Here is a 15,901-nt window from a genome sequence, read left to right on the forward strand (position 1 = left end):
AGTATGTTTCTTATAATATCTAGTGTTATTTGTATTGGTCATTGATTTTATTTTATTTTTTACATTTTGCTTGCTCTTGCAGATATTCCCATGATACAGATTTTATCCAAATACATTGGAGACATCAATCCTAGAAGCCATCTCCCGTTATGTCCAATAAACCTACAACCCTTATGGAACATATATTGCTTCCTGAAGCCACACTGCATATATAATTATTTTATTGGCTGTTTTACTGCCTATTGGTTGTTCACTGCCCAACTGTTGTATCTTAATTTTAAATGTTATTTCTAATTATATTGAAAGCTGCCTTGTGCAGTTTTTAACTGGAAAGGCAGGGTATATGTTCTTAAAGCAAATGAATAAATCGGCAAGAATTTGAGATAAATACTTTATCTCAGATAACCAGGCCAAGTTTATTAACTATTTGTCTCCCAGATTATTGTGGGGAGACAGCAGCAGCATTCACTAAATGGATAACAAAAGAAATGTGGTGCCCCCAAGTTTTACATAACCATTTAGCAAGTCATTTCCACTGGAAACTTTCTGTACTGATCTGTAAGGAAAAAGGACTTGCTGTTGAAAAACTGCTGGGTTGCAAAAATCTAGAAAAATAAGAGAGCAGTAGGATAGGCAGCTTCAAAAAATGCAGCAAAGTGTAGTGGAGAGAAGGCAGGCTGAGGTGGATGGAACATTAAAAACAATTTTTTTCCTTTTATTAAGCATGAGATGTTTGTTAAACCACGGGACTCCAACTTTTTTTGATTGAGAGGGAATTAAACTGGTACATTCCTACCAGCAGTTTCAATCTTAGCTGAACTGTACATTTTATGGGCCTAGTATGGCCTTCAACTATCCCATTACCCCTCCTAAAATAAGACTTTATTATCCCACAGGCACTGCATGAGAAAAAAAGTGAGTTCTAGTTATTTTTAGGTTTCTACTTTTCAATATAGAGAAAACCATAAAGGTAATCAGAGATGCATATTTAAGGAGATAGTCAAAGTCGCTGTTAAATTTGCAAGTTTATTTTTTTGTTTGTTACCTGTGCACGCCTGTTACACTTTCTTCCACAATGCCTCTGATCTTCTTAAATACATTTGGATATTTCTTATAAACCCAATGGGTCAAGTCTCCACCATCATCCAAAATCTAGAAGTATGGGAAGTATAATCAGTTCAAATCTTCCACTTATTACAGCTGACACTGCTCTAAGGCATACATGAGGAATTCTTCCAACATGGAGTTGTGCCATTATTATTATTATTATTATTATTATTATTATTATTATTATTATTAACAGTATTTATATACTGCTTTTCAACTAAAAGTTCACAAAGCGGTTTACAAAGAAAAATCAAATAACTAAATGGCTCCCTGTCCCAAAAGGGCTCACAATCTAAAAAAATGCAAAAGAATACCAGCAGACAGCCACCAGAACAGACACTGCTGGGGTGAGATGGGCCAGTTACTCTCCCCCTGCTAAAAAAGGAGCACCCACGACACATTATATTAGTCACATATAAGTTAGGGGATCAGAACGCTGATTCTCTTCACCCACCACTAATGTGCTCAGGATGTTGCCCAACTGTACTTGCCTAATATCAATATGAATAAATAGACTTCAGACTGTGCATTCTCTAAACCAGGGGTGCCCAAACCCTGGCCCTGGGGCCACTTGCAGCCCTCAAGGACTCTTGATCCAGCCCTCAGGGAAACCCCAGTCTCCAATGAGCCTCTGGCCCTCCAGAGACTTGCTGGAGCCCACTCTGGCCTGATGCAACTGCTCTCAGCATGACAGCCAACTGTTCGACCTCTTGTGTGAGTTGTGAGAATAGGGCTCCCTCCACTGCTTGCTGTTTCACATCTGTGATGTGACAGCAAAGGAAAGGCTGGCCTTGCTTTGTGCAAGGCCTTTTATAGGCCTTGAGCTATTGCAAGACCTTCATTCATTCATATAAGTTCGATCTCTAATATATTCATTTATGTAAATTTATTTAAATTTGAAATGTAAATTAATTTTTTTTCCTGGCCCCCAACATGGTGTCAGAGAGATGATGCGGCCATCCTGCCAAAAAGTTTGGACACCCCTGCTCTAAACCAAAGAGCTACTTCAGAGAGCATGTGACTCTGTGCTTCTGAGTGCAAGTCAAGACATACAGAGCAGAGTGGTCTGAGCAAATTTGCTACTTGAATTGGAACAGGTATTGCCCCTGCTGGTATGCATTCCCTCAAACACATATACACAGTATGCCTCACCTCTGCTGATGCTGCCACCATCACCTTCTCACCCACCTAGCTGCTTAGGAAAGCAGCTAGGCAGGGCAAGGAACATGGGAGGTGAGTTAATTGGGAGACCACCCTGTGACACCTTATCTTCAGCTCTGGAGGTGCCCCTTCCCCTGCATGGTTGTGTTTGAAATAAACAGCATGAGTGACAAACTGAGTTGCATGAAGGAAGGTGGTGAAGCTGACGGAAAAGGGGCAGAGCGTGTTCCAAATAGCCACACTCTGCATCCCCTTGCTCAACCTGCTTCTTCCTAAGCAAGCAGATGGGCAAGGAGGAGGGTGAGGAGGTGGTGGCAGCTTGCTGGAGTAAGAGGTGGGCTGCTACTGCCCTTATTCTCTTGCCACGCACTATCAGTGAGCAGAAAGAGGATCAGAAAGTCGACTGAAGTGACTCAGTGGGTAGGAGGGGAGCAGTGGCACATGCAAGGTGAGGACAACCCTCATCGGTTTGCCTCTTCCCCCCAAATCATTACTCAAAGTGAGAGCTTCAGCCAGCCTCATGGCTAGGTTGTCCTTACAGAGCAGGGAAAAGATCACCTCGCCCCTTTGGGTAACTGAACTTATGAAAAGCAGAAGCACCTTCTAACTATCTGTCACTTCTTTTCTTACAAAATTGGAACAATAACCAAGTTGCAACTATGCTTCTATATTAGTAACTACAGTATTCATTAACAAGAACTTTTCCTGGTGTGGTTTTGATGAATCAATGTGGATGTATGAATCAGAGTTATTGTTGCCTGTATTGTCAAATGTTCAAGCAGATGCTAGCTTGAATAATGAATCAGCATTACTACAACAAGCATTATAACTGCAATAGCTAATGGCATTGAGCACACCAAGCCAAAAGCTCAGGAGACCAATTCTTCTGTTGCTGCTTAACAGCTCTCTAGAAGACATGTGATTAATCTACTGGGGAAAGGATTCTTCCAGCAATTCTTTAACCCATGCTAACTGGGCAAAGAACAGTGGTGTTCCTCTCACATTTAGTGGGGATGAACAACTATCCCTACTCAACCCAGCATAGTATTATCTTATTGAGGCTGTTTGCTGCTGTTTCTTCTGCATCTTTTTAGATTGCCAGTCCTTTAGGAACAAGCAACCATTTATTTAGCTATGCAAAACATGGTGTAAACTTTCTTATTGAAAAGTGTGATACAAATATTCATTATGACATGCTACCAGTTGTCAAATGTACCTGGGCTTTTTCCAGTCTCTTAAGTATAGCTCTTCTAAAACAGCAGACCAGCAATCAGTTATTTTTTCATGAAGTGAGCAATCCTTAACAGATTGTACACTATTGATCCATTCACATTTAAAAACATTCAATTGCTTTCAAGTGACTCAGTAGATCTGTTCTTTAGCTTTCTGATAAAAACTAGAGAATCTTTATAAAGGGGAACAACTGAAGCCTGATATGAAACTCAAGCTTCTATAATTACCTCTGTAAGGTGAAAGGATTTGTTTCTATACTTCATCTGAATAGGAGGTTGAAAGGTGCAGCAAAGGATAGCCTCTCCTTGCCTTTGCATCAGCCTGTATCTATATCAGAGCTGCCTTGCCCTAGAGACAGTTATCACATTTGTATTCTGCCCTTCTTCCAACATAAGTTGTTTTTTTCTTCACAACAACTCTGAGGCAGGTTAGGCTGAAGGGAAGCAACCTGCCCAAAGTTACCCAATGAGTGAATAAGGGGATTTGGATCCAGGTCCTACTGCTCCAAGAGCAATACTGTCTCTGCTAAATTGACTTTCTTTTGAGACAGGTATCAAATAGTTAAGGATCAAATTAATACGCCCATTCTTTCAACAACAAGTTCCTTTGAATGGGGAAGAGAGGATGAAAGGGCAGAACACACAGGAGAGAAAAAGTAGGAATTTCTTACCTGAGAATTCCAATTCTGGGAAAGGAAGGCTGGCATTCCTACTGCTGGGATGCCCCTCCTCCTGGAAGGTAGGATCGGAACCTCAATGAACGAATACTCCTCCCACATTGGGGGTGTCCCATGGTATTCCCCAGTTCGGACTCATCAAGCAGGAAAAGACCTGATGCCCCCTTGCTCCTCAGCAGTGGCCTGGCCCTTGATTTGTGGCGTGTCCACTGCGAGGGTTGACTATGGCAATACCTAGCCAACTGTAGGAGTAACTACAAACAAACAACCACCACCAACCCCAACAACCGTGCAAAGAAATCCCACTAAGGTTTTCTGCCCCCCGTGGGGAAGCCTGAGGTAGCAGTGCAACCCCCAAGCTGGAGAAGCGGCAGGCAGAACTTCCTGCCTTCCATCCTTCCTTTCCCAGAACTGGAATTCCCAGGTAAGAAATTCCTACTTTCTCTGGGAAGGAAGGGCTGGCATTCCTACTGCTGGGATATACCAGAGCCAACCTGAAGGGTGGGCCAGTGAGGGGTCGCTCACGGCCTCACCACCTGTTGCAACACCTTACGTCCCATAGCAGTGTCCGATGAAGCGGCTGTGGTTATCCGGTAGTGCTTGGTGAAGGTGTGGACCAAAGACCACGTCACTGGCCTACAGATTTCAATGAGGGATGCATACCCGTCAAACGCCGCCAAGGTGGCAGCGCTCCTGAGAGATTGGGCCGTGATCCCTTCTGGGGGAACTGCCTGGTAGGCCAGCCATATGCATGCCTATAACCAGCGCACTAGCGAGCTGGCTGAGGCCTTGGTTGGAGCCCTTGTAGGTTACAAACAGGGACTCTGACTTCCTAAAGTCTCTAGTACATCTGGTGTAATAACGTAAGGCCCTACGCACGTCCAGAGTGTGCCATGCCTTCTCCCTGGGGTGCACCGGCTTGGGGCAGAAGGATGGGAGAATCAGTTCCTGGGCCCTGTGAAATAGAGAGTTGACCTTTAGGACAAAGGTCGGGTCCTTATGGAAAATGCACAGCTTGGGGTTGATGGACAAGGACCCAAGCTCCGAGATCCTCCTGGCTGAGGTAATCGCCACCAGGAAGTGAACCTTGAACACAAGTTCCCTAATGGCAACTGAGGCCAGAGGCTAGAAGGGTGCCTGACTGAGGGCCTCAAGAACCTTGTTCAGGTCCCAGCTAGGGAACCTGTGTACCGTCGGAGGGTTCAGCAGTGCCACCCCCCTCAGGAACCTGCCGATGTGAGGGTGGGATGATAGGGATTCCCCTGAGCCCACTCCCAGGATGCTGCTGAGGGCCGCCACCTGCCTCTTGAGTGTGTTGGTGGACAGACCCTTGTCCAGGCCCTCCTACAGGAAGGCCAAGACATGCTTTACCCTAGCCATGACCCCCCAGCCTCCGCCCACCTAATAAAGGTGCGCCAGGTGGACTGGTACACCTTCCTAGTGGAGGATTTACGTGAGGCCAGCAAGGTGGCCGTGACCCTGTCAGAATACCCCAGCCTGACTAGCATGCTCTGCTCAACCTCCATGCTGTCAGATTGAAGAGGTGTGGCTGATGATGTGCCTTTGGGCCCTGGAGCAGGAGGTCCTGCTGTAGTGGAAAGGTTCAATGGTTCTGTGTTGACAGGCGTAGGAGCTCAGGGAACCACGGATGTCTGGGCCACTTGGGAGAGATCAGAATGACTTTGGCCCGGAGCTGTTTGATTCTGTTGAGGAGATGCTGGAGCAGCAGAACTGGTGGAAAGGCGTACAGAAGACCCTGAGGCCAGGGGCTGCTTAGAGCATCTATGGCCTCTGCCCTGTCTTGTGGGACCCTTGCGAAGAATCTTTGGATTTGCGCGTTCTCTCTTGTGGCAAAGAGGTCCACGAGTGGGGTTCCGAATCTCTCTCACCAGGCTGAAGACCCACGGGTTTAGCTGCCACTCTGTCTCCAGGATCCGCCGCCTGCTCAGCCAATCTAGCCCGTATGGCTACGAGATGGGCTTTGGCCCAAGTGATGATGGCTGCCGCCTCTTTGTGGAGGACCATGGATCGTAGGCCTCCTTGTTTATTCACATAAGCCTTGGTGGTTATGTTGTTCGTCCTCACTAGAACTTGCTGGCCTAGGATCAGGTGGGCGAATTTGCCCAGCGCCAAACGGATGGCTCTGAGTTCCAGCAGGTTGATGTGTATGCAGGACTCCTCCCTGGGCAACCGCTCCCTTTGTGTGGGCTCCCCACCCCAGAAGGCTGGCGTCCGTGGTGATCACTGTCCACTCCGGGTTGCAGAGTGGGGAGCCCTCCGCCAGTTTGGAGTGGCTCCACCACCACACCAGCTCCTTCCTGACCTTGGGAGAGATGGAGGTCTTGTAGTGGATTTTGTTCTCTATCTCTTGCTGAAAATGCAGGAAGAATCTCTGAAGCACCCTGGCATGGAAGCGTGCCCATGGTATAACGTCCAGGCAAGACACCATCATGCCCAACAGCCTGGCTAGCATCAACACGTCCTGTTGCTGTGTCGTGAGCAGCGTCTCCAGAAGTTGCCACATCTCAGACTCCCAGGGGTCTGAGGCGGCTGCCCTGCTGGATTCCTTGGTCCGCTTGTGGCGGTTGGGCTTGTCTGACTCGCCCTTTTCACCTTTGGCCTTATGCCGCTTGCATGGGGGGGGGGACTCCCTCTCGGGGCTGGTGGAATTGGAGCTGGATGAGGATTGGGGGGGCGTTTACGCCTCCTCTTGCCCCCTGTGGGCCTGGGGCGGCTGGCTTCCCCCAGGGTCCGTCACACCATGTCCCCAATTTGGGCCTGGGACAGCGCAAACATCCCCCCCTGCACTGGCCCATACTGGCTTATGGTAGGGCCATGTCCCCCTGGGGTAACTGCGGTGGCCAGGTGGGTCCTGGTACTCCTCCTGTCCTCCTTGGGGCTGTGGCTTCAGGCGCTGCAGGTTCCTGTCCTCCATGGGGGGGGCCTTGCAAAGCTATAAGACTGGAAAAGGTGGGGGGGGGTCAGCCTGCCTGGATGCTCACCCTTCCCCCCGTCGTGCTTCCTGCCCCTCTGCCTAGCGGGCCTATCCTGCAGGGTAGGGCAGGTAGCCCGCGTGGGAGGTGCTGCCCAGGGGGGGCCTTCGCCCATGGTGACCCTGCTGTGAGGGGTGCAGTGGCACCACCCACTGGGTGCGCTGTCCGATGGCGCTCCTGCTCTCCCCCCCGCACTCACCCACCGCTGCTGAGAAGGGGTGGCTGCGCTGTCTGGGGGCTTACTGGGTCCGCTGCTGCTGCTGCCGCCACTGGAGGTCTGCAGGGGGCCATGCCAGATGAGGGGGGACCTCACCACCTGCCGCCTCCTCGCTGCCACTTGGGGGGGAAGCAGCGACTGACAGGCGCTTCCCCGCCCCGGTGAGCAATCTGAGCCTCCTGCGGGGCTTAGTGTCGCTGGGGCCTGCGGAGCGCTCAGCCGCTGGGCTGCCTGAGGCTGAGTCCCTCCCGTGGGGAAGGGGGGGAGGGCCCAAGATAGCACCCGCCACGTGGCTCCAGCACTCCTGCTGACTGCCCTGCTGGGAAGGCGCTGCTGTTACCACCACCGCCACCACAGTTCCACTGCTGGCTCTGCGTGGGGGAGGGGGGCGGAAGCCTCCCACACAGCCCCAACCAGCCATTCCTGCCCGCTTGCAGTGAGGGGGGAGGCAGTGCTGAGTCCCACCAGCAGGCAAACTCTGGGCTGTTCAGAGCCTGGGAAGCAGGGGGGGGGGAAGTTCTACGCCCCTGCTCCAGGGAAGGAAAAATAAAAAGGAAAAGGAAAAGAAAGGAAAAATACTGATGTCGTGCCAGAGCTTGACAGAGTTCAGTCCTTGTTCCTAGGAGGTAGGACCGGAACTGGGGAATACCATGGGAAGCCCCCAACATGGGAGGAGTATTCATTTATTGAGGTTCCGATTCAGGAGTATTCATTTATTGAGGTTCCGATTCAACCTTCCAGGAGGAGGGGCATCCCAGCAGTAGGAATGCCAGCCCTTCCTTCCCAGAGAACAAAGAATTGAAGCAGTTAGTCACTGAACACTACAGCACAAGCCAGTGGCCTGGATCCAGAGAAACGCACAGCCAGTTCTACGCACACCCAAGGGACTTGTGTTTCTTATATACTACTTTCCTACAGTGTATAGCAAGCCTCTTTTGAAAGACAAACTTCAAAGCAGTTGTGACACTGGGGGGGGGGGGGTTACCACTGGAAGAGATATGGTTTGACATGCTACCAGACATGTCAAAGCCTTTTGGCACACCTAAATGCACAAAATGCATTTGCCTCTTGGATTTCAGTCAATATTCCAAAGAAGAAGGTTAAGAAAAGGAGTCAAATGGAAAATTTAGATGAGTGTTCCATTACCATGTTTGCCTGCCAGCCATCCACATTAACACAGCGATCAATACACCACCAGAAGTCATCCTCGGACTCCCCCTTCCAGGCAAACACAGCAACATCTGGCGAGAAGAAATACATTTGTTGCATTCTGTTCAAGCAGGGCTGCTGGAAGACCACCCCAAACATAGCCAAGAACTGAAACCAAGCAGATGTGGCAAGATTCTTTCACTCCCACCAGCTATATCTACACTATGCTGATAGCTAAAGCTATCTGTGCACTGTATATTTAGAAGAAGCTGAGCTGTTGAGATACCAGACAGAGAATCCAAGAATTGGCTAGAGTAAATGCTTTGATGCTTAGCAAATAAACTTACTGTTTTCTGTTTGCTGCATTTCTTGCCCTCTGGTTTGCCCATTTAAACAAATGTTATTTGATGACTATCTCAAAACCACACCCAAATAATAGGACCCTGATCTCTAGTGGCAGTCTCTAGCCACTCAAGTGTAATCAAGGATAACGTCTGGTTAAAGCCCAACTCTGGTTCAGCATCACGACTTCTCCCACGACAAAGGAGCTACATTAATGTAATCATTCAATACAATTTACTGACATTTGGGATTTCTTAAAACACACTACACAAGTAATAGCAGATGTTTCTAACTTGTTTAACATTCTGCCAGAGTGGATATTTGAATGGAATAGACAGAGAAGAGCGAAAAATAAACTCTTGTGGCACCTTACGGACTAACAGATTTATTGTGGCACCAGCTTTCAAAAATAGAGGAAGGAACCTAAAGGTAAACAAACTCTCTCTAACAAAATCTGTTGTTTTCCAGCAAGTTCAAGGGAGCTCACACGGCTGTGGAATGCTCCTCTGCAGAGGGCTGGCAGAATACCCAACAGCCTGGGCATGTATGGAATTTACAAAAAAATTAGGACAACATTCATGAAGTATGAGACTCATTTTTCCTGAAGGTTAGCAAATTGTGCCTCCCTAACCTTCTAGAGTTCTTTGACAGTGTCAACAGGGATGTAGATAGAGGCAATGCAGTTGACATGGTATACCTGGACTTTCAGAAAGTTTTTGACAAAGTCCCTCACCAAAACCTTTTTGAACAAAAGGAACAGGAAGTGGAAAGTAGGAATAAATGGGCAATTTTCATAGTGGAGGAAGAAGTGTGGTCCCCCAAGAAAATGTTTTGAGCCTAGCACTTTTTTGGTTGTTCATAAATGATCTAGAGTTAGGAGCAAAGTGGCCAAGTTTTCAGATGACAATCTATTCAGGATGATGAAAACCAAAGAGAGGATTGTGCCTCAAAGGGAAAACTTAGTGAATGGGCAACCAAATGGCATATATGGTTCAATGTAAATAAAAGTAAAGTGATGAACTCTGGGGCAAAAAGTCCAAATTTCATATATACAGTACACGGGGGGGGGGGGGGGTGTCTGAGCTGCTGGTGATGAACCAGGAAAAAACATGGGGGTTTTAGTGGGTAGCTCAGTAAAGACACTGATCAGCTGTGAAGCAGCTGTGAAGGTAAAGCAGCTGTGAAGGTAAATTCCATACTGGGGTCACTAGGAAAGGAATGAAAACTGCTAATTTTATTTTAGATATTTATAGGTGATTTACATACGGTCACTTTATGCCAATAAAGGTCTCAATCAATCATAAAGTCACATTTGGATTACTGTGTACAGTTCTGGTCATCACATAGTATCAAAAAGGATATGGTAAAATTGGGAAAGGAACAAAAGAATGTAACCAAAATAATTCAGAGAACTGAACACCTTCCTTACAAGAGAAGGGGACAATGCTTGAAACTTTTTATCTTGGAAAAAAGGTAATGGGGCATGTTTGAGACATATTAAAATGCATAATGTGGATAAAAAGAACATTTCTCCTGCTCTCACAATAATAGAACCAGGGGTCATTCAATGAAACTGATTGGCAGGAGCTTTAGAATGGACAAAAGGAGTCTAGAAAACCACAAGATGTGATGACAGCCAAGTGCTTAGATGACTTTAAAAGAGGATTAGACAAATTCATGGAAGACAGGTTTATCAATGGCAATGAAGGTTATCTGCTACCTTTAGGTTCAGTAATAGTATACCTCTGAATACCAGTTGCCATTGCCTCCCTATGGCAAAGCCATAAGCCTTTCTCTCCTGCTTATGAGCCTCCCAGAAGCAGGTTAGGCCACTGTGGAAAACAGGATGCTGAACTAGAAGAGTCTTTGGCCTGATACAGCACAACTTTCCTCAAGCTCTTAAATTTTACAAATTGACAAATTATATGCTGGCATATTTCTAACATTCTAGATCAGGGGTGTCAAAGATAAGAGAGCCATAGAGCCGTTTTGGACAGGCCCCCCCGGGCTTTGGGAGAGTTTGGGACTGCCCCACCCGCACTCGCTCCAACAGCGAGCAGAGCTCTGCGGCCGGAGAGGGCTGGAGCAGCCGCTTGTGGCGTCTCCGGCCCTCCCTCCGGCCCACAAGCGGGTCTCGCCCACGGCTAGAATGGGCAACTGAGGGCCAGAGCAACCGCACGCGGTGTCCCCGGCCCTTGGTCCTCCCCTCCAGGTGCAAGCAGGGCTTGCCTGCAGCCAGAGAGAGTTCCGAGGGCTGGAGCAGCCGTGCACGGTGTCCGCAGCCTTTGGTTCTCCCTCCAGCCACGGCCAGAGCCCTCCCGGGCTTCGGTGACTGGGAGGCTTGGCTGGCTGGCAGGCAGGGGATGCTTTGTGGTAGGATGGGGGCTGGGGGTGACTGGGAGGCTTGGCTGGCTGGCAGGCAGGGGATGCTTTGTGGTAGGACGGGGGGCTGGGTGACTGGGAGGCTTGTGGGCAGGGGATGCTTTGTGGTAGAACGGGGGATGGGGTGGGGTGAAGTAGCAGAGCAAGGGGGAAGCCTCAGCTTTTTAAAAAACAGGATGTCACAAGTGACATCACTTCCTGTGTTCAGGTTACTTCCGGGTGCCACATTTGGAGTTTGGCCCTCAGCCGGTGCCCTGAATCCAATGTGGTCCCCAGGATGAAATGAGTTTGACACCCCAGTTCTAGATAATAACTTTTCTGGGAAAAATAGTAAATTTATCTTAATTTTCTGGTATGCATTACAATGGCAAGTTTTACTTCTTATGATTCCATACTTTAACCACTCTGCCAACTGCTAACAAGAATAACCTTGACTATTGCAACAAGCATCACACTAGTTCCATACTCACTAGCTTCAGCCAAGGCAGCAGCCACCTCATTCTGGGTAGAATAAATGTTACAAGCAGACCAACGGCACTGAGCTCCCAGTGCACACAGTGTCTCAATCAAGACCTGCAGGGCAAAGAAAATGCAGATCAACTTGTAAAGCAGATGTAATAGCTGGCTGGATTTGCCAATACCAGCCCAGAGCTAAAAAGTGATTTACCTGGCTTCATTTACCTAGCTACCCCAAGGGCTCAAATTAGGTTAAAATATCAATCGGTGAGATTAACCTTAGTTACTGCAGGACACAAAAACAATTCCCATACCCCCTCAATCATTTCACAGCTACCTCAATCTAGCTAGCAGTTTTCCTCATTCTCAATCCAAGGAGCTATAGCTGTCAGCCCACATATACCATCAACTACTTGGATCCTGAAGCTACTGTAATGGCAAATATCTTAGAGCACTTATTAAATAATTAAGTTCCTTAGTAACTAGATCGTGTCAGATCATTCTTGTGTTTACACACTGTAAACCTCTCCATTGCTTTAGACCAGTGGTTCCCAACCTTTAGGAGCTCAGGGACCACTAAGCCAAAATTTGGAGACAGCAGGGACCACATGCAACCCCCCCCCCCACCCTCGCACACAAAAAATACAATTAAATTTGTAATACATAAGAAGATTATTTAATAATTAATGTGATGGTTGTGCTTGCATTTGCTTCACTAGCTGTGAAAGTCTTGGGTTTACATGGAATACATGGGACACAAAATAATTTCCCCCCAACCCAGAGGTTTTCACACCCACCCAAATCAATCCAGTCTCTTTTCTCCCTCACCAGACCACATTATGCACAGCCCTTGCCTCTTTTAAGTGTGGAAAAACACCTCAAAAAGGGAGAGGGTAAGCACAAGGGGATTACAGACAAGTCATGCAAGGTAGTTAAATGAGCCAACAGAAAGCACACACATCCCTCCACAGTTCCTTTCGTTACACAACCCTGGCCCTGCTCCCCCCTGCTTGTGAGTCCAGAGTCCTTAAGAAAGTGTTCAATACAATTTAGGCAGGTTGGTTCTGAAGGAGAAGCACCAGCTCAGAGCGACATCTCAGAATGGTTGCTGCTTGTCTCAGGAAGTCCTTTTGGTGTGCACTGCAAAGTCTTTAGGGGGAAAAAGCCTCTCTTCACTTCCTGTTCTAATTGCTGTCATGCTCTAGCTGTGCACTGCTTTGGTTGGAGCTCAGAGAGTGTGAGCAAGCCTTTAGGTAGGCAGCAGCCACAAAACAACAGCTGCCTACTCTGCCATTAGTCTGTGAAACTCCTTGCCCCAAGATGTGATGATGGTGCCTAGACTAGATGCCTTTAAAAGGGGAATTTCTGGAGAAGTTCATCACAGCCACAGTGTGACTAACAGCCCCATTCTAGGCATGTCTACTCAGAAGTAAGTCCCATTATAGTCAATGGGGCTTGCTCCAAGGTAAGCATGCATAGGATTGCAAACTGAGGAGATAGGGAAACTGGCCAAGTGTGGGGTGGGGAAGGGCTCCCCATGGACAAAGCTGCTGCTGCTCTCTGAGGAGGAAAAGTCAGGGGTCACACCTGCTGTACTTGGCTATGGTGGTGGCTGTTCTGCAACTTCTGGAATTGCCTCTCCCCAGGTGGGCAGCTTGCAGTAAGACAGCAGAGATGCTGCCTGTTTCCCTCTCCAAAAGGGGTGCAAAAACCTGGTTGCCTGGATCCCTTGCTCCACCCCTGGGCGTTAGAAGAGCACATCCAGGGGGCCCAATCCTGCCAACTGGGGAGGGGGTACCAGGGATGGGGGTTGAGCATATTGTTTCTGCCCTCTCCTGCTGCTGCACTGCCTCCAACTCCCTTCCTCTGTGTTCCCTGGCCAGCTGGAGTCTGCACTCCCAGGGAAATCACATCCAGAGAAACCCACTCCCAGGGAAACCCCCCCAGCCAGCCAGCCAGCCAGGCCTTTGGGAGCCTGCTCCTTCTCCTCCTCATTACTCCCATTCCTCCCCCTTCTCAGGCCCCTCTCCTCCCCTCAGGCCCCCCCCCCCGCCCACAAAAGGGACTTCCCAGGCTGGCTGCAGTCCTGATCTGACTCCTGAGAAACCAGGCTGCCAGGGCTCACCTGAAGGCACAGGGTCAAGGAATGGAGGCAGTAGGCTGGAGGCAGTGGGTGGCAGGGCACCTCTCCTCTGCATGCAGCTGAGCCACGAGGCTGCACAAATGCGCACGTACCTTACAAGGTGCCTGCACTTCACTTTTTTGCTTGTCTGGACACTCAGACAAAGAGGGAAGGGAGGGGAAGGGAGAGGCAGGAGACGGAGAGGCTAGGCTCTGATCGGCTCTGATTGGCTGCTGGCGCTGCAGAGGCTTTTTTTCTTCCTGGAAGGGCATTTTTTTTTCTTTTTTCACCAGAGACGTCATGGACCACCTAGGGGGGCGCTGCGGACCACCAGTGGTCCGTGGACCACAGGTTGGGAACCCTAACTTTAGACTGACTAGAACTGAGAAGACCAACAGGTAGCATTGAAGAATAGTGTACAAATTAGCAAACAAGAGCACTCACCGCAGTCTGTGCTGTAATGTGTGTACATCCCACTATTTTAGCTCCAGCCAAAGGTTTCTCCCCCTGAGCTCGTTTTCTTAGTGAGATCAGTGCAGACATATCTATGAAAGCAAAATAAAAGCTCTTAATGAAACTGGTACCATCTAAGCACATAGATCTTCTGGTGTTCCTAGAATAGTCTAGTCAAGAAAATGTATGCTTGTGAAGATCTATTAGAAAATAGGGACTACATAGAGACATACACCAATGAGAGCAACTAACTTGAATGGGATGTTTTTGAAAGATGCTGACAAGATCATACTGCAGCTAGAAAAACAAATATGCAAGAAGAGTGAAACCTGAAGGTTCCCTGCATTAGGCTGTGACAAAAGGAGATCGGGTTTTATTAATTTGCCTCTAGCTAGCACACAGTGAAAAGCATTCTCGCGTATTGACAGTCATCTGCCATTCACAAGGCTAGATGAGTAGAACACTGCAAGCAGTATCATTACAACACCTGTTGAAAGAATCCTGCATGGGGGAAAGTGATTGTTTAAGTATTTTTCTAACACTTCAAAAAAGCTATGTTATGGCTGAGGTATTTGCTGACTAACTGGATGTAAAATACCCCAAAGTAGGAAGTTTAACAGCTCGCTCTTTACCTTGCTCAGCAATCTCTATCTCTCGACGCCCAAACTCTGCTTGCTTGATATTCTTAACACAGAAATTGCTACTGCCCTTGGAATTAGTTTGCTGTTTTTCTCGTGGGGAAACTTCATCATCAGAGCTGTCTGTGTAGGATGCCGCTAGAAGGAAAAAATCAAAACATGCTTGGTGAGAACAGAGCATGCATGAAGGAGGACTAGGACAACCATTATGTCTTACCCAGTGCTGACATTTTACCATCTGTTCTGTTTTAGCTTCATTCTGATCATTCATCCTAAACCGTGAAAGTGCCCTGTCAATCTGGCCTCCTGTTTCAAATTTTTCACTTCTTGGCTCAAATATAGTAGCATAAGGTGGCACTCTGTGGGTTTCAGATACTGAATGATATCAGCATCCTTAAAAGATTAATGGCAGCGGGCCCCATCTTATTAAAATTCTAGGCTACCCTTCAAACAAACCAAGCCCTTACAACACCTTACAAGAACCTCAGGTGGTTTACAATTAAAGTAAAATACTTGGAAAATGGTTCAACAGACAGCATAGTAGTGATTGTTCCGGCTTGTATATGTGCACATAGGAAGCAACAGATAAAAACAATAAGCTACCTTGGGTGCCCTTTGGGGAGAAAGGCAGAACACAAATCTAATAAATAAATAAACAAACAAACAAACAAACAAAACAATAGGGCTCTTGCAGGCCAACTATATATAATTGGAGTGTGTGTGTTAATTTTGTAACAACAAAAGTCACAGGACTTCCAGACTAGTCAAAATGCTGAAAAAGCAGAAGAAATGTTGCTTTCTACAGCCTATACATTTTAGTTACAGCATGCCAACATCTTAAGGGAACAGGGCGTGTGGCTGGGACTGGCCTCCAATTTCAAGGGAAGCATTGTCAACTGTCATGCATTCCAACAGTCTATAAGGCTTTTGGAAGTTCTATGTAAGGTGGCAAAAAAACCAACCATTTTTTCT

General features: G+C 47.6%; 1 protein-coding gene across 2 annotated transcripts in view; it reads right to left on the minus strand.

The window, feature by feature from the left end:
• The window catches only part of AHCYL1 (adenosylhomocysteinase like 1), an 83,212-nt gene that overhangs the window by 16,555 nt on the left and 50,756 nt on the right, over nucleotides 1–15,901 (minus strand). For both annotated transcript variants that reach the window (XM_066625051.1, XM_066625052.1), the window contains exons 3-7: nucleotides 14,924–15,067; nucleotides 14,283–14,383; nucleotides 11,731–11,833; nucleotides 8,534–8,628; nucleotides 1,046–1,152 (exon numbers count right to left, since the gene is read on the minus strand). In XM_066625051.1, coding sequence (XP_066481148.1) covers nucleotides 1,046–1,152; nucleotides 8,534–8,628; nucleotides 11,731–11,833; nucleotides 14,283–14,383; nucleotides 14,924–15,067 — 550 coding nt within the window. The remainder of the gene's footprint in view (nucleotides 1–1,045; nucleotides 1,153–8,533; nucleotides 8,629–11,730; nucleotides 11,834–14,282; nucleotides 14,384–14,923; nucleotides 15,068–15,901) is intronic.

Source organism: Tiliqua scincoides, chromosome 4 (assembly GCF_035046505.1).
Source record: "Tiliqua scincoides isolate rTilSci1 chromosome 4, rTilSci1.hap2, whole genome shotgun sequence".
In the NCBI taxonomy this organism is placed as follows: Eukaryota; Metazoa; Chordata; class Lepidosauria; order Squamata; family Scincidae; genus Tiliqua; species Tiliqua scincoides.